General features: G+C 39.7%; 1 protein-coding gene across 7 annotated transcripts in view; it reads left to right on the top strand.

Moving 5' to 3' along the window:
* The window catches only part of dpy19l3 (dpy-19 like C-mannosyltransferase 3), an 81,703-nt gene extending 60,017 nt beyond the window's left edge, over positions 1-21,686 (top strand). For 5 of the 7 annotated variants that reach the window (XM_044168036.1, XM_044168125.1, XM_044168024.1 and 2 more), the window contains 2 exons: positions 13,767-13,925; positions 16,067-21,686. In XM_044168036.1, the coding sequence (XP_044023971.1) occupies positions 13,767-13,925; positions 16,067-16,270 (363 nt within the window). In that variant the 3' untranslated portion in view covers positions 16,271-21,686. Of the gene's footprint in view, positions 1-9,658; positions 11,656-13,766; positions 13,926-16,066 lie in introns of those variants that run through there. The other 2 variants (XM_044168214.1, XM_044168384.1) reach the window with 2 other exon arrangements.
* The last annotated feature ends 361 nt before the right edge of the window (positions 21,687-22,047 follow it).

Raw genomic sequence — 22,047 nt, 5'->3', positions numbered from 1 at the left:
GTTGTGTGCAGAGGGAGAGTGGGGCAGATTGTGAGACAGGAGAGATGCAAACACTGGCATGGCTTTCGGAAGAAACGGGTTATGAAGACTATTTTAGTACCACATCAAACTATATTGATATAAACGGTATTGTCTCATCTCATTTGAAAATATTTCAATATACGTAAAAAGTCGATATACCGCCCAGCTCTAATGCATTCCACAAACTAGTTAGCACCACTTTGACTCCACTACATCTGCTCAGCTGTGCATATGGCACTCTGCCACATGGGAGAGTATTGTAGCAATAACGACAGCCCACATTTCCCAGCATGCAGTGCCTAGTGCTGAAAGCAGTTTAAGTTAGCTTCCTTATGTTCCAAAATGCAAATGTTACTTTTTGTTAGTGTTTGTAATGTCTGTTCAGCACATAGTGGTTTATGTTGGTAGTTGTCATCTTTGTGCTGGTTTATAGTTTTAACCATTAGTGAGGTGGCTGTTATATTTCATGAGACCAGCTGTACTTTACTGGTATGATGTGAGTTCTTGAGAGCTGCAATTAATCTTTCTCACTGCTCACCACTACAGTGACAGTGCACTCTGCTGATACCCTTTGTAGTAACAATTTGTAATACGGTATATTAATACAAGCCTTTCTTTCTGTCCAATATACAGTTTTATATTGGCTATATCAGATAACATATACGATGATACTGATATATCTGCGATAGCCCAATATTGGTTGACTGATAAATCGGTCAGGCTCTAATTCTGAAGAATGTAGATGGTAGAAGTGGAGTAGATTGCTTTTTGTAATTCTTCATCCACAGTATTGTTGTTCGCTCTGGCTGCCCTGCCAACAATGCTGTAGAAGGCTTAGTGGACACTCTGATGTAGATACAAGTACAAGCACAGGACTTCTAAATTCCGATTGGTTGCCGCCAAACCGCATCATATCTCATTACCATAAAGTTGCCCAGACTTCACCTTCCCTCGAGGCCCACGGCGTCCAAGACGCGCCACGCGTGGCAGTCTGAACGCCCAGTAATGTTATCAGCATTTGCAGGAGATGCTGAAAGAAAAACCCTGCCACTGAAATCTAACTCTAAGAAGTTGAGTGAACAGTGAATGAATGAAATCTTTACCGCTATATCATTACTATTGATAAAATTCATGAAATCATGCTGAAGCTAGCCAGCTACCCCAAGTTATAGCTGGTTACCATGACTTTACATACATGCAGACAGACTCCTTCCGTTTTAGTTAGATAATGCAGTGCAAACAGGAGCAGATCAGAAAACAAGGAGGCTTCATACTATGGCCAAATACACTTATCAAACAGGGAATTATAAATAAAGGCCTGTCTCTAATACAAGCCTGCTTCACTCACACACACACACCAGTCAGCTCAAACCAAATTGGCATGCATCTACTCACCAGTGGAAGAGGCACAGTCGTCCTAAGAGCGACGACCTGCAGCACACTGTCGGCTGCACGAACTTCGCACACTGTTACCGGGAATATTTCTTTCCAATGTGCGCTCACTGTGCAATAAACTGGATGAACGACATGAGCAACTTTTATTAACAACACAGAACTTTCAAGCAAAACAAAAGGTGGAGGTATCTGTTTTTACATCAACAATGGCTGGTGAAATGATGTGACAGTGATTTAACAGCACTGTTCTCCTGATCTGGAATATTTATTCATAAACTGTAAACCTTTCTACTCTCCCTGTGAGTTTGTTTCATTCATTCTGGTGTTTACATTCCACTGCCGACCAGATACTGTGTACTGAGTGGACAAACCCGGACTCCTTAGTTATTGCCCTTGGTGACTTTAACAAGGGAAATCTCAGCCATGAACTCTCCAAATACAGACAGTTTATTAAACCTCATGTAAATATTTAGCACATTTTATATTTATGATTCTTGACCTGCAGTACTTGCTTTATCTTTCTTTATATTTCTGCTATTTTTATTGTTTTGTGCCAAAATACCAAAGCAAATTCCTTGTATGTGTAAACCTACTTGGCAATAAAGTTGATTCTGATTCTAGCTCCGGTGTTGGCCCACATGTTTCTATTGAAACACAAACTGAGTATTTTTTGTTTGCTTGCTGGGATCCCAAAGAAGAGGTTTTTGTTGAGATATGGACTCTTGTGGAGATTTGAACTAAGATAAGGACTCATTCATTGGTGATTGAACTGTGGATTTTGTATTGAGCACTGACTGTATAATTCACTGTGGTGAACTTCAGATTCTTTTGTGCTTTGTGTTTCTCGTCTGCCGGTACCTTTTGAAATACCTGGTTGTTACTGATTGCTAAGAGGGTCATGTACTGAAAGGCATAGGTCCACCCCCCCCCCCCCCATGAGTCTCTTCATAGCAGAATAATGGCTTAAGCCACAGCGGGAGATTCCAATGAGACAAAGCATTGTTGTTCTCGTTTTTTTTCTTTTTCCACTGTCGGTGTATGGCTTTCAAACAACACTAGCAGCTAATATTTACCAGACTACAGTGCAGAGTACAGCGAGCTATAGTTGTGAACGCTGGTCTGAGCTAAGTACAGAACCGTGTTGACACTGACCTGACAGAGAACAGTAAGTGTGTCGGTTGTGTGGATCAGAAGGTGTACTTGAATACTTGGGGAAACTTTACAGATTTGACTGCTTTTGCGTGTTGTGCTGCTAGCTTGATGAAACCTAACACGGCAGCGGCGGATGGCCGCCCACCATGGAGTCTGGTTCTGTCCAAGGTTTCTGCCTCTTAAAGGAAGTTTTTCCATGCCACTGTCGCCAAATGCTTGTTCATGGTGGGATTTGTTGGGTCTCTGTAATTATAATATTATAGAGTACAGTCTAGACCTGCTCTATAGGAAAAGTGCAATGAGATAACTTCTGTTATGAATTGGCGCTATATAAATAAAATTGAACTGAACTCTTTCGCTAAGCTAAAAACAGCACATATATGCGTGAACGTAAGGCAAAGGAATTTCACAAACAGTGCGTATAAATGTTGATCCATAACCATGTTATTAAAGCATGAATAACACTAACATTCTATAAAATAGGAGGAGGTTTTGTGTTGTGAGTCGAGTGAAAATCTGCCACTCAGATATACAGGTTCCCAGGCTCACCTGACTGACCTCTGACTAACTGACTGACCAGTCATCAAACAATCTTTCTAACAATCTATCTTTTTATTTTCTTTTAATGCGGAAATAACACAACATTTGACATGAGACATTATTTCAACCTTAAAGTCAAGTTTTTTTCTTAATACCTATATATTTATTTATAATTGTTGGGGAGACACTGGGCCGTCTGAGTGGGAAAATCTGCTCTGTCATAGGTGATTTAAAGGGTATATTCTTAATGTAAACATTAATATTTTTAATAATGCACCAGGTTAGAGGGTTCCTTGTACAATTTACAGCATTAGTTCTCTGAGAATGTCTATCATATCCAAGCAAAATTGGTATTGTTACTGAAATATCCCAAAGGGAATCGGTATTGAATCAAATCAGGACCTTGTGAAACAATTCGGGAAATCGGTGGCGATACCCAGCTCTACTGTGAACAAAGGGATAAAGAACAAAGGGACTGACTTTGCATTTCAGAATTGAAATGTACATTAATTGATATGCCATGTTTAATTAACATTATAGGAAGAATGTGAAGTTTATTTTGCCATGCTGATTTTGATACAGGAACAATAGAAACTGAACCAACAGGGATGGTTTACACAGATCCGCCAGTCCATAAAAGATATAGATGTTAATCTCTGGTAAAACAAAAGCACGTTTGAGGAATGTAGAAAGAGTGAAGGCACTAAATAGAACCTGCTGCAAATCTGAGCGCAAGTGGCGTAAAACCAAATTACAGGTTGATTATAATATCTATACAGACCTACTCAGTAAATATAACAATGCTAGACAGCATTACTTTTCTCAAATGATTACTGAAAATTTTAATAATTCTAAGTTCTGTTTAGCACTATTGATAAACTGGTTAATCCTCTTAGACCAAAGCCTGCTGAGCTCCACTCTTCAGAGAAATGTAATGTCCAACTTCACCCTTATTCAACGAACTACAAGAAGCGGTGCAGCAGTTAAGTTCTGCAACACGTGCTCTTGACCTAATGCCTACTAAGTTGTTCAAACATGTTTTCAACTGTCTGGTTGATGATGTCCTTGACATTGTTAATGCCTTCCTACTCTCTGGAATCTTCCCAACATGTCTCAAACATGCTATTATTACACAACTGTTGAAAAAGAGTAATCTTGATCCATGTGTTTTTGAGAACTACAGACCAATCTCAAACTTTCCATTTCTGGGAAAAATTATTATAAAGGTTGTTTACCAACAATTACATTTGTATCTGTCATATTACTATTTATTTGATGTTTACCAGTCTGGTTTTAGAGTTAACCACAGCACAGAAACTGGTAAGAGTTGTTAATGATCTTAAAAGTAGCTCAGACAACCATAAAGTTTCTATTCTGGTACTTCAGTGCAGCCTTCGATACAGTTGACCATATTCAATTCAATTCAATTCTGATGACACACAGTTATACATATCTCTTTCTGCCAACTACCTTAGCCCAGTGAATGACCTCATCCATTGCATTGCTGATATCAAGTATTGGATGGCCAAAAACATTTTACAACTAAATGAGGACAAAACAGAGATTCTTTTAGTAGGTCCCAAGGCTTTGAGGCACCAGATTCACTCTTTGTTATCTCCCCTGTTGGTAAAACCTCGTGAGCATGCCAAAAACTTGGGTGTGATTTTAGATGCTGATCTGAACTTCCAGAAGCACATATCTAATATCTCGAAAACTGCCTGTTATAATCTTGGAAATATATTTAAAGTTAGATGCTTCCTGTCATAGTCAGACTCATGAAAATAAATAAAAGCATGAACCAGAAAAGCTGGTTCATGCTTTTATTTCAAGTAGACTAGATTATTGTAATGCACTTTTTGCTGGACTGACAAAGCAGGTGTTAAATAAACTCCAGCTTATTCAGAATGCTGCAGCCAGAGTTTTAACTAAAACCAAAAGGTTTGAATACATCACTCTTATTTTAACTTCTCATCACTGGCTCCCAGTAATACAAAGAATTGATTTTAAACTTCTTATTGTTTTTAAATCTATAAATAGCTTAGCTCCTTCCTATGTCGCTGACATGCTCACTGAATACACACCAGACAGATCCCTTAGATCATCACGTAAAGGTCTCCTCACCTTACCTAGAATACATTCTAAATCAGCTTATGGTGCCTTCATTCATTATGGTCCTACTCTGTGGATTTCTCTACCACATGAACTACGGTCTGCTACAGCAGTGTCTTCTTTTAAAAACAGACTAAAACATGTCTTTTTTCGCAAGCTTTTAGTTTAATGGGTGTGGTTAACAGGTACATTTTTTTATCATAGAATCAGTATTATCATTACTATTCCTTTTTTAATAATGATATAATATAATAATAATGATAATACCTATATTTATCTTATTCCATTTTTATTGTAATACCATTGTATCTTGTTTTTTTAATCTTATATGTTACCATATATGTAATACCTCCTTATCTTAATTGTTCTTATCTTATGTTTGTCATGCATGATTGCCTATTTTTTTCTTGCTTGCTTTTATTTTGCAGCACATGGAGTCTGTTGTATGAAATGTGCCATATAAAGAAACTTGACTTGGTTTTGTTTAATAGCTAATGAAAGAGGAAATGTAAATATGCATTAACATTACAAATTGAATCATCATAGCTTGCAATAAGACAAATGTAAGTTGGAATGCCAAATCTCACAGCTCCTCAGAGTGCATGTGTATCTGTGTGCCTGCCTGTCACCCCTCCTCTTTTCATCCCTCGTAGAGACAGAAAGGAAATGCACATTCCTGGGGTCCTTACTTATTTATTACTAAGTGGATAATATCCTGTTTATTCATAAAAGGTGTTTGGTATCTTTAAGCAACTGAGGAGGCCTAGCTTTTAAACATGGGGGCATTAGACATGTGATACCTTTATTAATTTTAGGGTTACACTTTATTTGTATAGTCCACCTACAGATTTTAGAGTATTTATAACATTTCAACAGCTTATTAGTGGAGATTCAACAATTCTGCTGTTACACAAATAAAACCGTTTTCTAGGTTTGGATAGGTTTAGGCACAAAAAACATCTTGGTTAGGGTATGTTCATGAATTGTCACATATACTCTCTTGATAATCTGTTAAACATCTACAGACAAAGTTGAAATGTTACAAATAGTCCGCCTACAGATAGTTAGGAGTATCAAAATAAAGGGTTACCAATTTTAGAAAAGAAATTAGAACAAAGAAAATAATTAGGCTAGAATAGATCTAGGGTGGGTGGAGTAAAGTTTTGCGCAGTTGACATTGGACACCACCGCCCCTGGATAGAAGACTATAAAACAAGAAGAATCCCAAAGGTCTACGCTTCTCTGCCTGCTCTCTTTGTTGAAAAACCCTTGTGGCTGATCTTCTCTTCCTTTTGGCTTCTTGCCCCGCCAGCCCCCCGCTCGCCTGGGACGGGGCACGTATCAGCTAAATCTCTGAGCCGCACCAAACATGCTAAAGGCTGGCATACAGCCAACTCTGAAAGAAAGAAACCTTCTACAAGAGACCTGCTCCAGTCTGGTTGCTCAGCACCTGCGTTTATAACATGACAAACGTTAGGAAAGTCAGAACTGTGACAAACTTTGGCAAACGCTGCCATCACCTCTCCAGCACACCCAAGTGGGGGTGTGCGAAGATGTTATCGTCTTGCTGCCTGTTGAGAGAGGAGTAGGATCTTCAACATAATCATGATATGGAATTGTAAAGTATTTCACTTGTGCTTCCCAATAACCTTTCAACTGCTGAACGGTGCATTTAGGTGATTTCACTGGTCAAGATATAAGTTTTATCCACTTAGTGGTTTCCTGTGTTTACACAAGTTAATACAGCTTGCAATGATAATCATTTACTGCGTCATCTAGTATAAAATGGTCCTCATTGCATGCATTAATTGTTGACCGCAGTAGTCATTACATTTATTCACGGTTGCATTTATTCACTAATTTGAATGTCTAGTAGTAATCCGACATCTCTAGCATAAACAGGCAGTATACCAAGTTATAATTGACCAGTCTGATGTGTGTAGGGGTGTGTGTGGTTACTATTTAGCAGCCTGGTGTCATTTGCACATGATTGAAGGTAAACACAGTGGATTGCTGTGTGGTGCTGTGCTCTGGCGCAGCACTTCTCAAATCAGAGGCTGCAGATTTATCAACATATGCTGCCTTCAGATGGCTGCAGGGACAACAGATACTCGTACAACTTATAGATGACTGCGGACTGACTTCTGCTCATTTGCCCCAAGTATTTAGTTTGCTCTGGTTCATAAAATCACCAGACGGGCAGCAGATTGATGTTTCAGCAGAAACAGACGTGTATTTTCAGTGCAAAGACCCAGTTTCCACCAAAATACCAGCAACTGGCTTTGTGCTGCCTCATTTAATGAACCTCCCACCTGTTTGCACCACTCCTCCCATCAGCACCATGTGCTTCTAGCAAAGAAAATTTCAAAGGTCAGGAAAATACCAAACGGTCAAAGCGCTGTTTGCACTGGTCATTGCGAAAATACGATAATAGTGCCCTATGGTTGCCTCTGTTGAAAGTTTGTTTTTCATATAGTTTTTCCAGCAGACTTTTTGGTGTCTTCCCTTGTGCTTCAGGGATCCCTTTGAAGGTTGTCTTTCATAGATCTTGACTCAAAGTCTAGGTCATCTCTGTGCGCAGAGTCATTGTTGTGTCTTTCAATTCTCTCGTCTCCATTTCCTATCTGCTAACCATGAGTTTGAGTGCAGATACTTCAGAGCACATAGTATAGAGGATGTCTAGTTAATTCACTTTTTCGAGGTGTTAACTAAATATATTTTGTGGGTCAAAAAACCGTGTTCATGATTAGCACATCTTCTGTGTTCTTTGTCCTGGACGCTATTAGAGTTTAGGCTATCACTAGCAACTCTGTTCTGCTCTTCATTGGATTTGGGTAAGCTTACACTCCATAAACACCCGCCAACATTTCCTGAGATAGTGACTCATTTTCTAAAAGCCTTTACTCCTGTAAAATTAAAAGTAAAAACATACTGTTTTATATACGACAAGTATGTAAGCTAAGCAACCATATAATGTTGTGTTAGAATGAAATAAGACTGATCTTACATGTTTCGTTATCATACTTATAATAGTAGAACTAACTAGCTCTACTCAGCAATACAAGAACATTCATTCTTCATTTCCATGTCTTCCACATGGATCATCAACTAATGAGGATGTATGTAGCCATCAAGTGCATATTCAAAACCCTGTTTACAAGACATCTTTTAAAACGAGTCAGCTAGATACATTAAAAAGTCATCTGGAGATGGAATTTTCAACAAACTCATGGAACTAACCTTGGCTTGATTAGCTAGTTAGCTATAACTGTTATCAGATTTTATATGTGCCAGTCACAGTTGTCATTTCAGCTGCCAAAATCAGCGGTGACGGCCAAAAATAAGAAGCCTGCTTTTGTGTACTTCTGTCTAAAATCAAGTAACTGTTGTTTCAAAAATTGCTAAGAATGTCAAGTGGTAAATGTACAACCACTATCATTGTAAACTTCCTAGTGGAGTGTAAGAACGGGCAGTTGTGTAGCAAACTGTCAGTTTGGCTGAAGCTGGTGCTAAGCCAAATAGACAGCTATTTTTCTTAAAGAATGCCCAAAGATGAATACCATTATTTATATTTGTATAATGAAATGATGTTTGTAATGACATGATATTTAGTGATACAAAACGTGACCGTTCATGTTACAGAACTGAAAACTGGCTCAGTGTCCATTCATTTGGCTGTGTGACCATGGTGGAATAGGAGGAGAGCATGGTAGGAATTCGTTTGGCTCATTTTGACCACTGGAGTGGTGTTTCTATCTTTTTTCTGCAATCTTTTGTCCTCAAGCATTCAGTGGACAAGTCTCCTCACTGACGACTGATGTGTGACAGCTCTGACTGCCAAAGTTGCTATGATTTCCACTTTATCTTATTTTCCTTCAGACCCTCTCCTTTCTGCTCCTGTCTCTATATTCATGGTGTCAATGAAACCCTGAAAAACCAATATTTTTCACTCATGTTGAAACATTTTCAGCTCAAGTATTTGTACTCTGTCTAAATTTGAGGTGTCCAGAGCGAATTTTCTTTATTGTCTCTGTTCTCGTATTTCTATTGACTTTATTGCAACTACACTGCCTCTAAATGACACGTTGTGCTTGAGAGTATAAGTCATCCGATATCTGTGCTTTATATTCAGATATTCTTCAGTTTAGTAAAACAAGCTGATTTATTTATTCATATGAGTGTCTATAATTGCACCAAGGTCTTTTGAAAAACTGAAAAGTCAGATTTAAAACCAACAACTATGTAACTGTTATATCAAACCCAAATATGACCTGACTGTAAGTTACTCGCTGCATTTATATAGCGTTCTTATCCAAAGTGCTTTACAATTTGCCTCTCATTCACCCATTTACACACCATGGCATGGTGGTCAGCTTTTTTTCTTGGTTGCCATTTTATTTTGGTACTGGAATCAAATTCAGATCTTTCTGCCTTTTTCCAGTGACCTGCAGTGATTGTGTGACTGAATATGGGATCAGAAGATACACTGAGTACAATGTTCATCCATTAAGTCGGAGTGTTGTGGGCGGCTGTGGCTTAGTGGTAGAACGGGATCACTTCCGTCCACCAAGCGGAAGGTCGGCAGTTCGGCGGTCCTTGGGCCAGACACTGAACCCCAAATTGCTCCCGAGGGCTGTGCGAGTGTTAGTGTGTGTGAATGACTAATTAGTTTCTTTGTACTGATGAGCAGTTCTGCCATCAGTGTGTGAATGCGATAGACTAGAAAGGCGCTATACAAGTACAGACCATTTACTGAATAGTAACGTAAAAAAAATGGAGCCTAAAATGCTGCATTCCACTAAAGGAGAGATGAATGGTGGCGCTTGCACCATAGTAATGTATATACGAATTCCTGTAGAAGAGCATTGTTTTTCTGTTTTCTATTAATGTGGATGCAAAGGGTTTTCACTCATTAATAGAGCAAAGCCACTTTTCAAACCAGGCTGATTAAATGAAATGTTTCTATGTGATTCTGTTTATTTTACAAATTAAATAATTTGTTAAATGGCATAAAAATGTTTTCAAACTCTCTCTCTTTGTTTTATTTGGTTGTGTGAATTCTCTTTGCATCTTGGATCATGTCTTCATTGGATGTTTCTTCCCTTTTACCTTCACATGCCTGTTGTTATTACATGTCCAGCCAATAGACTTAGATATCTGTGTTACTCTGACATTGACTGGATTATAAGAATTTGAAATACAAAACTTGACATCCAAAACACTGATCACAAAAGCTGATCCTGGCTTAAAACATGCTGTAAACACAACCACATACAACTGATGAAAAACAATGTAGCGATTTAGTTTTACTTATTATTTATTTGTTTCTGTTTCTGTAGTGTTTGTGTGTCTTCTTCACAATGAGCAGGAAGTAATGTGTGGGTCATCTCTTGGGTAGCTGAGCCTATGTTTTGCCTCCCAGCGGGAAGTCAGCCATGCTGAGCTGCTGGCAAGGCCTGAGTTCAGTGTGGAGCTCATTAATGATCCACGACACTGGTGCAGGCCTTCTGGGCTCTGAGAGTGTGTGTGTGTGTGTGTGTGTGTGTGTGTGTGTGTGTGTGTGTGGTATTAAGGAAGAAAATCGAGAGAATGCATTTTCAAACATTTGTGAGAACCTTAATGATGTTCCCAGTCATTTTCTGGGCTTAATTTGAGTGTCACTACAAAGCAATTAATTAGTAAACAAAGCACACAGTTATTATTGTTACTTATGTGTATTTTTCTCCTTTCTGGATTAATTTACACACCCAGCAGGCATACATTCTGAATTGGAAAGCAACGGGTCAAAAGTTTTATTTTTGTGTAAACTGTAGCACAAATACACCCTTTCTCCATACAGCTACATGCATAGGGTTTCCTAAACAGAAAAGGTGGAGTGTGCTTTGTCCAGAAAATCTAAGAACGTAGTGTATTTGTGATTTGTGTTTTAAGAATAAAGTTGGTGTTATTCTGTATTTTTTTCCTTTCATCACCAAATCCCATGAAGAGACTGAAACCAACGATGTTAGTCCGGCTCTCAATACTTTACGAATTCGCTTTCTGTGACTCTCAGCTCCGATTGAGTAAAAATGCGTCACAAATATATTGTTTCATTTTTAAAAAGGATACGTCAAAATGTCCAAATGTTTTGTTTGCAAATTCAAAATGTTGAGCAGAAATCTCATGGGTGGGACCTACAAAAAACGTGTCTCTATCGGCTCGTCTCAATCGGAGTGACAGGTTGGCAACATCCACTGTTAGTAAATGCGAGAGGGAGTATTGAAGTCCATGGAAAAGTGGTAGCAAAGAAAATCAATGCCATCTTAGTAAACTGTGTGTGTGTGTGTGTGTGTGCGTGTGTGGTCGCCGTGGTAGCTCACCTGGTAGAGCTTGCACCACGTATTAAGGCTGAGTCCTTACCACAGCAGCCCAGAGTCCGGCCCCGGGCCCTTGGTTGTAAGTTAATTAACTTAGTCTTATCAAATATACTAAACTATCAATTTGGAAGACTGATTAATAATTAAATGAATAACTACAACCAAAATTACCATATCAATAGCTAGTTCAGGTTAAAGGGTTTTGGAGTTCTGAATAGTAGAGGTTGGCAGCATTCACTCTCTTCATTAAATAGACCAGCATGTACATTCACAAGCATTTATTTAAAAGATAAATAGAGTAAAACACACAATATGTAATCTTATTAAATTTTAAGAACAAAAGGGAGTGCGTGTGTATGTAAGAGTGTGTGTGTGTGTGTGTGTGTGTGTGTGTGTTAGAGGTCTTCACAAAAAATGCATGCCCAAATCCAAAATGCCCCGGAAGTGTGCTACCCGGAACTGAACCGGACTCGCTGTTATTTGAAAGCGGAGACCCAGACCCATGCAGAACCGAGAAATGTTGGACCCGAACCCGGCCAGGAGACACAGACCTGATCGACACCGGTTTCACAGCTGATTGCTATTAACAAGTTAACGTTTTTTGTTTTGACAACTTAATGTTAAATACTTTGTGTTTTACCTAATGTTACGTTAGTAGCCTTCTCCCCCTGTGCCTGGCCGTGAAGCATAGAATCTATCCTCTTTGCCAAGAAAGTTGGTAAAATACATACAGGTTTTCTGCTACTCCTCTCTTGCCGATTGAAACAGCACGGCTAATCCACTCGCTATTTCAGCTTAAAAGTCCACTTGCTGTCACGGTGACGAATGACAAACGCGACTTGTTTAGAATCAGCGTTGCAGTTTTGCTGCATCTAGCATAATAAAGTTAACTTTGAATGTTGATCCTTTAGAACTATAATAACGATTGCTCGTTCATTACCTCAGCTGCTGACATTAGCATTGCTAATTTGCTATCATCTGTGCTCTCCAAGACGAGTCTGACCTCTGCTCTCTGACCCTTCACCTCCTGAGCAGGGGCACTCGCTCGCACCGGTCATTTGGTACCACACAAAAGGAGCAGGATAACTCAACAAAATTAGATTTACATCAGTCAATATTTACTGCCAACACACACAGCACTTCTATCATGATCAGCGCTCTCTGATCACGGCCGGATCTTCACGTATCCACTCGGGTATTACACATAATGTTAAACAGACACAGGACCCTACTGACCGTATAAAACGAGGATCTGAACCCGTACGGGTCCCGGGGTCGGGTCCCGCCGTCTGTATTTTGATGCGCGTCTATTCATGCAGTTACGTACCGGTGCTTGGAGTGGCCAAACAAGACGAAGAACGACGCAGAGTTTGCCAATCATTTCTCACATTTGATATAACAAATAAAAACGACATTATACTACACATCATATTATAAAATAAGTCTTATTAATCAGCAAAGAACTCCAAATACCATAGGTTTACTGAGAGGCGCAATGGATTTCTGCTCAAAATGTTCCCCACTATGACCATATCAAATCCATGAGGTGAGTGCTGATGCCGGTGCCGTAACTGCATGAATAGAAGCGCATCAAAATCCAAATGGAGGCTGGCTTGACCGGGTTTTCACAAACGACAGCTCACTTGACAGCAGTCAAAAAGCAATCTACATGCACAAGTTCAAACACCGCATTCTTGCTATTACTGAGACGGGATTGATTTTCTTAGTCCCACTCAGGACAAGGACTTCAAACCTCCCTCTCTCAGGCCGTCACTCCAATCGAGACTGGCCAATAGAGGTGCGTCTTTCGTAGGTCCTATCTATTTAGGATTTGCAAACAAAACTTTGGATGACATTTTTAATCACAAATTTGTCAGCGTTTTGCTCTCAGACCTATTATTTGACTGCATTATAAAGACACAAAAGTAGCGCCCTAGTTTTTGTTTCACTTGTAATTGTTTTCATTCCGATTTTATCAGTAAACACGTTGTAATTTAATCCAAACCAACTTTTATCAAAACTGTAATTCTGAAAATAAATGTGCCTGGTAATTGAGTTCCAGGAGAGAAGTCTTTCTCCTTCCAACAATATTGGTGTTAAATTATAAAGCCAGATGATCTTTAGGCAAAAAAAAAAAGCAATAAAAATCCTCACAAACCTAAATAAATCCCCTTCCATTCTGTGTGTGAGCAGGTGTATCAGGTGTATGCTCGCCGGTCCCCGGAGGAAGTCTATGGCATCTTGAGGACCGTCGGGGCTGACTATGTGGTGTTAGAAAACAGCATCTGTTACGAGCGGAGGCACAGGCGAGGCTGCAGACTGCGGGACCTGCTCGACCTGGCCAACGGACATGTGGGTGGCATTTATTTAACGTGACTCATCACTCAGCGTGTGTGTGTGTGTGTGTGTGTGTGTGTGTGTGTGTGTGTGTGTGGCTGCGTGCGCCATCCCCTCTGCCAACTTCTGTGACTGTGAAAGCTCTCAGCCTCCGCAAAGATCAATAGTCTCACTTCTCATCCGCACGTCACTGTCTCTCACTCTCTCTCTCCCTCTCTCTCTCTCTTTCATTCCCCTTGCCCCTCCCTCCTCCCTCCATCTCTCCTTATTTTGATGTTGGATGCAGCGCTCTGGCTATTTGGATTACCAGAGGCGAGACAAGCTTCAGTCTGGCTGTCTGGCTCAGTGTGGTGTAAGACACATGAAACACAGTCCGTATGTGTCTGTCTTTTGGACGCTGTAAATGTCACACAGCATACACAGCATCTGACATCTAGACAGCTTTATTGAAGGAACGCTGGGTTCACATCTGTCTGTCTCTCTCTTACTTTCTTTTGTTTTCTTTCTTACTTTTCTTATTTCATTCTGTCTGGTTTTCTTTTTCTGTTTCTTTGTCTTTCTATTTTTTTTTTCTTTCTCACCTTCCATATTTTCTTTCTTTCTTCCCTCCCTGCCTCACCCCTCGACACCCACCCACCCACCTACCTAGTGAACCAGAGCCTTCATTTAGAAAGCTTGAGTATTGACAAACTCTGAATTATATGGTATTAATGTAGACTAACAAGTTTATGCAGATTCAATAATAGCAAATCAATATAATCAGAGAATATTAGCACGACTTTTTTCAGTCTCCCTGACTGAAGTGGACATGAGAGTTTAAACCAATTGGAATTCTCACCTGCGTTCTCTGGCCTGTGTCTATCTCTTCAAACAACAGGTGGTCCTAATGATTTACATGAATACAGATAAAAATATTGACTTTATTTATTTATTTTACACATTTTATGTGTTTACTTTAAGGGTTCTTTGGTTAGGGAAGTAATTGTGTATGGAAATGTAATGACTCAAACTGCTTCTGATTTCTGAAAACAACATAAAATCAAATGCCAAGTGTGGCTTTTAAAGCCTGTGGAAAAAAGTATTTCTCTATAACATATAATATTCATGACTAAATAAGCAACAAGCAATTAAAGTTTGGGGGGGGAAAGATCCTCATATTATTTATTAAAAGCTTTCATCGATTGATCAGATTTGATCTGATTACCTGGAAACACAAGGAAACCACCATTTGTTATCATGCAGTACTAATTTAGGCATTCTTTCAAATTCAAAAGTACTAGCAGACGTTTTAGCAATAAATCAAACGGAATGGAATCAATAAAAAAATAAAAATGGTGTAGTAAAATATGTAGGTAGGAAACAGCAGCATTTTACAGCCTTTGCAGGTTCGGTGTGGCTTGAGATTCGACCGGAGAACCCAGGTTCGGGTCCGAAGAGAAGCGTGGACTACAGAGCCCGAGGAGACACAAGCAGAAGAGGGAAGAGAGTGACGCTGAAACTTCCTCTGGCTTTGTAGTCTTCTGTCCAGTGGGGGCAGCGGTGTCTGTCAATGGCACAAAACTTTACTCCACCCACCCTACATCTAGTCTGTCTCAATTATTTTCATTGTTCCAATTTCTTTTCTAAAGCGATAATAAAGTTAGCACACGTTTAATGCTTCCATGCAAGGTTGGCCCACTCAGTTACTGAAAGACATCAAACATATTTTCTAAATATACATATTATCCACTTTGCAATAAGTAATAAACTGTGAATCCAGGTTTACATGGCAATCATGTACAACATCTGTTATTATACAATACACATACATATGTGTATCAATAAATGATAAAAAATGTTCATCAGAATCTGCGTTGATCCACTACATGGCAATCAGTGATTAAAAAAAAAACCCTCTGATTTTTGAAGAATCAAAATAGCTTTGGCTCTGCCCCTCCTAATGCTGTAAAGCAGTCCTGCAGGGAAGTGAAATTAGAGCCTGTGAGAGGCTGTCCATCACCCTGTTGGTGGTGTTTATTTACAGCAGCTATATCTCAAATGTGTTGATGATGTACTTATTAACACATGGCCCCTTTAAGAATATACATACATTAGTGTTAAACTTCTGTCATTCTTGTTGCTGTTGATGATGACGTGCTCGTTCTCTGTACCATCAGATCATGGACGGACCGGGAGAGAATGACCCAGACCTCGTCCCTGCCTCCCACCCTCGATTTTGCGAGGCCATCAAGACGGACACAGCGGGTTACACCGCTCTGTTCACCAGAACATTCCAGAACAAAACCTTCCATGTGTACCGGGTCAAGAAGAAACGCAAGAAAAACGCCAAGAGCTCGTCAGAGCCCAGCGCGACTCAGTAGCAGGAGCAGGGCTGCAAGAAAAAACCCGTCCGAAGCCAGAGGGGAGAGAGATGGAGAAGAAGGGATAAAAGCACAGAATCCTCGCTGTTCCTCTGTCTCCTCTCTGCACTGTGCCCAGCTGTGATCATGCCCATTATTTTTTTTAACACATGGCTCTGTGAACTGTGGTGTTAGAGCAATGGGCCGGTTCAAGCTTGGGTCTACATTGTTTTAGTTAGTGGAGTGTGGAAGCACCTATAGGAGTCCTGCTTTGGGCTCTTCTGTTGCCACCCGCCCATTCTGCCCTTCGCCCAGCTCTCACTGGTGCAGATAAACAGAAACAACTATTGGACCTCCTAAGCAGGCTCTGGAGCACCACGAGCAACGACTAATAATTTAGTTTCATTTGAAGTAGTCAAGGTCATTCTGCACATCATCATGAATTAAACAAAATATTATTCAAATACCTAGAATTATTGTTTTCTCTTTCATACTGAGTAGGATGGGGGTTCAGTAGCATTTACCAAATCTAGATTCAACATAGAATCTAATAAAAAGCATTTTATTAAATTTAAGTTTAGGTTTTAACACATAACATTCATAAATAACTTGGTATTTAAAAGTTAAAGCTCAAAGATTGACATTGAAATATTCAATACATTGTAATAAAAAACATTTTTAGATATACAGCATATGATTTGCTATTGAGCTCCTCTTTGCCAATGAAAATGGGGGAGAAAATAAAAGATTTGTTGAGCTTAACAAATCTGGGGATTTTAACTTGTGGGAACATTTTGTGTAAGTGCAAGTTGCCACTGCAGTTCTGACTTATATTGGTTATAAAGGGTACAAAGGGAATTGAACAGTGTTGATTAAAAGTCTTTGTAAATTCCCCAAAATTGCTATGAACTAAAAACTATGGAAGAGCTCTAGTGAAACAGGAAATGTTCTGACTAGATTTTTATTTAATTTTTTTAGAAATGAGCAAAAAAAAAAACAATTTCTCACTTTGCCAAAACAGTTCCAACTCAAGGTGCACTGAACTAGCTTTTCCATAGCTTTCAACGGCATTAGTGGATGGCTCAGCTGTCAGCTGGAACAGCATCTGTTTGTCTGCAGTCTCAGTCGCTCTTAAGGACTGGTCACACCAGAAAGTGGCACATTTATTTGGTTGTAGAAGCTTGGTGCTTTAGTGACTACTGGAAAGGCTAGTTGGTGAATTATTGTAGCTGGCAAGCTAACCACTAACACTCTAGCCAGCCGTGACATGGTAGCACTTGGCAGTCACGGTAGCTCCCAGAGCTTTTTTCTTCTTCTGTACTGTGCCGCGGCATTTTGTTGTCAGGATTGTACATAAGTTCATTCAATAAAGAGTTTTATTGAAGAGGGAACAGCTTGCTAACAAGTTCGCCATTAGCTTGGTTGCTAACAGGACAATGTCACACAGTTTATTCAAAAGACATATTTGTAGCATAAACTCCTGTCTCATACCTTTCTGCGAACCATTCCTCTTTTGTGGAGCAGTTTATACTTCAACAGAAGAGGTCAAATAAAAGTGGACGGTGCCACACAGCTAATAAGCTACGATAGATTACGATGGAAGTTACGGTGGACTCTGTTGCTCTCCGTTCCCCCAAAGGTCATTACTATCAAGAGCTCTTGGTCAAATATGCAAATTTGTGGCTCAACGTTCACCAGAGTTGATGATGAAAAATTCACATGGATTAACTTCACCCCCGCCAGCAAATCCACAAAAATTAATTGAATACGCCCCGACCGGGCCTTTATCATTTCATCCACAGCACTTTTAGGACTTCTAGTCTGTATTCATTTAAAAGTAAAGCATCAAAGTTCAATCTTGACCTTGGAAATAGTCGTGTGACTACACATTCCCAACTCAAGTTCCACTTAGTAGCTTTTTGCGGAGCTTTCAACCATATCACACAGTCTTCTAAAAGCACTGTGGATGAAACATATCCATCTCCATGAGAACTGTGCAAACTACATCCACATGAATACCGTGTGTGATGGGATTGTGGTGTTAAACTATTTCTGTGGTCACAAATGAACTTACAAAACTTATTTTCTGAGTTGGATTTTTTTCAAAAAGCACTTTTTTTTTTTTGACTAAAACTTGACTGTGTGGTAGTGTCCTGTGTGTACTTGAGGCATATTTTCAGCTGGTGGCGTTTACGAAGACAGTCACAGTAGGAGAACGGTTGCACAGTGGGGATCTTACTCAGCTGGGCTATCTGTGGGAGAAAAAGCCACATTGAATAACTGACCATTAGCTTGACTCGGCCTGGACTCAGATCAGATGGCACTTTTTGGCTAGGCACGTTTGGCTCCGCAGTGATAGATGTTATCAATTACCACTGAAAAGAAAAACGGAAATAATTTTGTTAGTTTTGATTCCCGCCTGGTGGAAGCAGGTTCCACCGGTGCTTAAATGTGTTTTTGCTGTAAAACTGAGGTCAAAGCTGGTACCAAGTGATATTTGTGACAGTGTTGTGATTGCTGTTGGCTCTGTGATTCTCATCATCAGCAGACTCAACCTTTTCACTCTCTCTTTTCTCTCTCTCTCTCACACACACACACACACACACACACACACACACACACAGCCACGAACACACATGAATAATGTAAGTGGCTAGGAAATTGCAGCAGGCTGACAACGACGCTGATTCCCCGCCGCAATCCAAAATAGTTTGTGAGAGAGAGAGGGGGCCAACACTTGCATATCAAACTGAGGCTTTGTGGTTAGAAAAGAACATGGGGGGCAGGAGGAGTGAGGAGGCCAGAAAAGGCTCATATTTAAACAGCAGCGGAGGAGAGATGAGAGTGCATCAAAACCTGGATTCACAATGATCTGAACCCCCTTCCTCATTTTCTTTTTTTCGAACCAAGGGGAAAGCAGAGAAGAGGAGGTGTTTGAAAGGTTGGAGTTGTGTCGGTAATTATGGGTTGGCCAGTCAGAGTTGCCTGCTACAGTGAGCCATTATGTGGGTACGACACACACACGCACATACACACACACACACACATTTTTCTCTCCCTCCGTCGTCTCAGTCTGCCTATATTTGTACACTTGTTAATAAGGACCACTGTCTTTGATAATCCACACACTTGCAGATGCATGAACACTCCTGCACACAGTTGTTGTGGGGCTTTTGAAAAGTGTTGTTCGGAAACCGCACAGCCTCATTGTAATGCATACCAGTCGGATTAGTGTGAAACAGCACCGCTTGTTCTTCCCCCCTCCCGCCTTCATATTGGATGTTTAATTTAGGAGATGTCTGATTGCTTTATTTAAGAGTGAAGTGATTCCATTATGTTTGCCTAATAAGAGTGTCCTAATGTAATTTTTATTTTTTTTTCAGCATTCTTAATTTCCATACATATTGGGATTAGTAGTCCATTCGGAGTTGCGATGTCTGACTTTGGTTGTCTTAATGAAAAGGAGATGAGGAAAGCCATTAACGTGTGCGCATGAAGAATTCAGCTCAACGCTTCATTTAGGCTCAGAACTAGTCAATGTTGCTGAAACAAACATGACCACTTGAATTCATATTTTTGCTTGGTGAATGAGTCGTTTGAATAAAGAGAGAGAGGAAATGAATATAGAGAGAGAAATTTCCGTTGCCATAAACCAGACTAAAGGCCAGATTCACACCTGTATCTGTGTTCTTTCGAATAAAACAGCTAATTTCCTCCTATATAAATCTATAACAATAACTTTGTATCTTGCCACTATATGGCCAAATGTATTTGGACAGCCTCTCATTACACCCATATTGATAAAATGATCTCAACTCAAGGTCCACTTACTTAGTTGTTCTGGAGCTTTTGACACAGTTGAATGCTCCTCATCCGCAGATTGAGTTTGCTCATTCGCTATGGAACTGTAGATGTCCTAACTTTCCATGATCCTGAGCAGCTCTTCTCATACATGTTGGCTCAATGTTGTTTTTGTCCCCGTCTAGTTTTAGGATTTGTTCTTTTGAATATTTCTTTCTTTGCACCGTGTACCACGGTTTTATATCTTTTTTTTTTTTTTTTAACATTTTTGATGCTCCTGTAAACTGTGGGATTAATACTATTACTGTCTGTGTTTTTGCTGGAGTGAACAGAGCTGACCGTTTGAAAGTAGTTGCTCGGTCAGCGATGTTTTTAGTTTGAAAAAAAAGTTGTAATTTACCCAGAATTCATAGCAAATTAGTTTTACTAAGGATAGTCAATAACTAGACGGCTTTGTGCAACAGATGAATTTAGATGTCAATCTGAAGTCCGACTATTGGTTAGATCTAAGCCATAGTCACAGACTAAGACGGTCATGCTTAATTCCGCCAATATGTGATTGTAGATGATGGGTGTAAATATGCAGCCGGACAGCCTCCACTCTTCTGGGAAGGCTTTCCAGACCTGGTTCTCAGACCTCATTCATAAAGGCGTTGGATGGGGTTGAGGTCAGGGCTCTGTGCAGGCCCACACCATTTAAAACAGGCCGAAGACCAGAAGTATGCGTACGTGTACGCACACAAGATGGGACACAAGCAGACGCAACCTTAGACTGATACATTTCTCACTTGCCAAAGTTTGAGTCAAGTCATCATTCAGCTGTAGTGTAGTTTTGATCAGTGTTTGGGGGCATGTTTGTGCTGATGCTTGGGTAAAAATACACTTAGATTTTATTGTTCATTTCACTGTAAGATCATTTGTATTCATGATGTACTGCAGTTCCGGTGTCTTAGACAAACCATCTGACAAGCATCTCTCTGGAAGCATCTAAACAGATGATCCCACTGAGCCAGTGTCATGTAAATACAGTGAAGCTATTTATGAATGTGAAATTTCCACATGGAGTATAAGGGTCTAAATAACACGATACACACATTCAGAAATTATTGACAGGCTTTTTTTAATAAAAGCTAAAGGATGTTCCTGAATGCAGGGAACTGATGCTCCTTCAAGGCTACATAATGAACATAATCGCCTTCAGCACAAGCACTGTTAGAAAATCTGTACATCGATAGTTGACTCCAATTAGTAATTGATCGTGTGAACACAGCATGTTGTCCATTCAACGTAATTCACTGGTTTTAAACTGTAGGTGTCGCCACCACCCAAGAGAAACCAAGTTACACTTACAAAATATTATTTCCAATAGCACATTTTCCTGCGATAGCCAAAAGTGTCGCCACGGAAGAGTATCAGACTAACAACTCCTAAATTTCTGGTCGGAAGGCGCACACGGTATGTGCTTGTACGTTCATTTTTCACTGATAATATTTTGTTTGTACTGTACATTCATTCGTACTGATAATGTGTTTGCGAGTGTAATATTTATTTTATTGCAGTTTTTCGCGGTGTTTGCTGGTTAAAAAAGGCAGATGTTGCTGGTGAAAGGAAAACAATAAATACTGATCAAACATCATTTGGAGTGTGGCTTATCTGTACTAGAAGAAAACTTTGGGAGCAGTTAATGTTGAAACCATCTACTTTAGCATTCATTTGAAAAAGGGATATTGTATTATGTATGAGTGCCTTTGGTCATTGTCTCCATTTTGCTCTGCTTTCTCTTTTTCCAAGAATCCACTAACATGTTGTACAGCTGGGTTTTCTACTGCTGGACATTTTTCACATCAGAAATCATACAAACTAGTAAATCTTTACTCTGCAATTCAAATTGTTCTCATAGTACGTTGTTGGTGGAAGGGATATTTTTCCAATGCCAGTGTTAGCTATTAGACACATCCATGTTCAATGGCAGTATGATCAATAAAAGTATTTTTTCC

Source organism: Siniperca chuatsi, linkage group LG1 (genome assembly GCF_020085105.1).
Source record: "Siniperca chuatsi isolate FFG_IHB_CAS linkage group LG1, ASM2008510v1, whole genome shotgun sequence".
Classification (NCBI taxonomy): domain Eukaryota; kingdom Metazoa; phylum Chordata; class Actinopteri; order Centrarchiformes; family Sinipercidae; genus Siniperca; species Siniperca chuatsi.
This window is presented reverse-complemented; position numbering and strand designations above follow the sequence as displayed.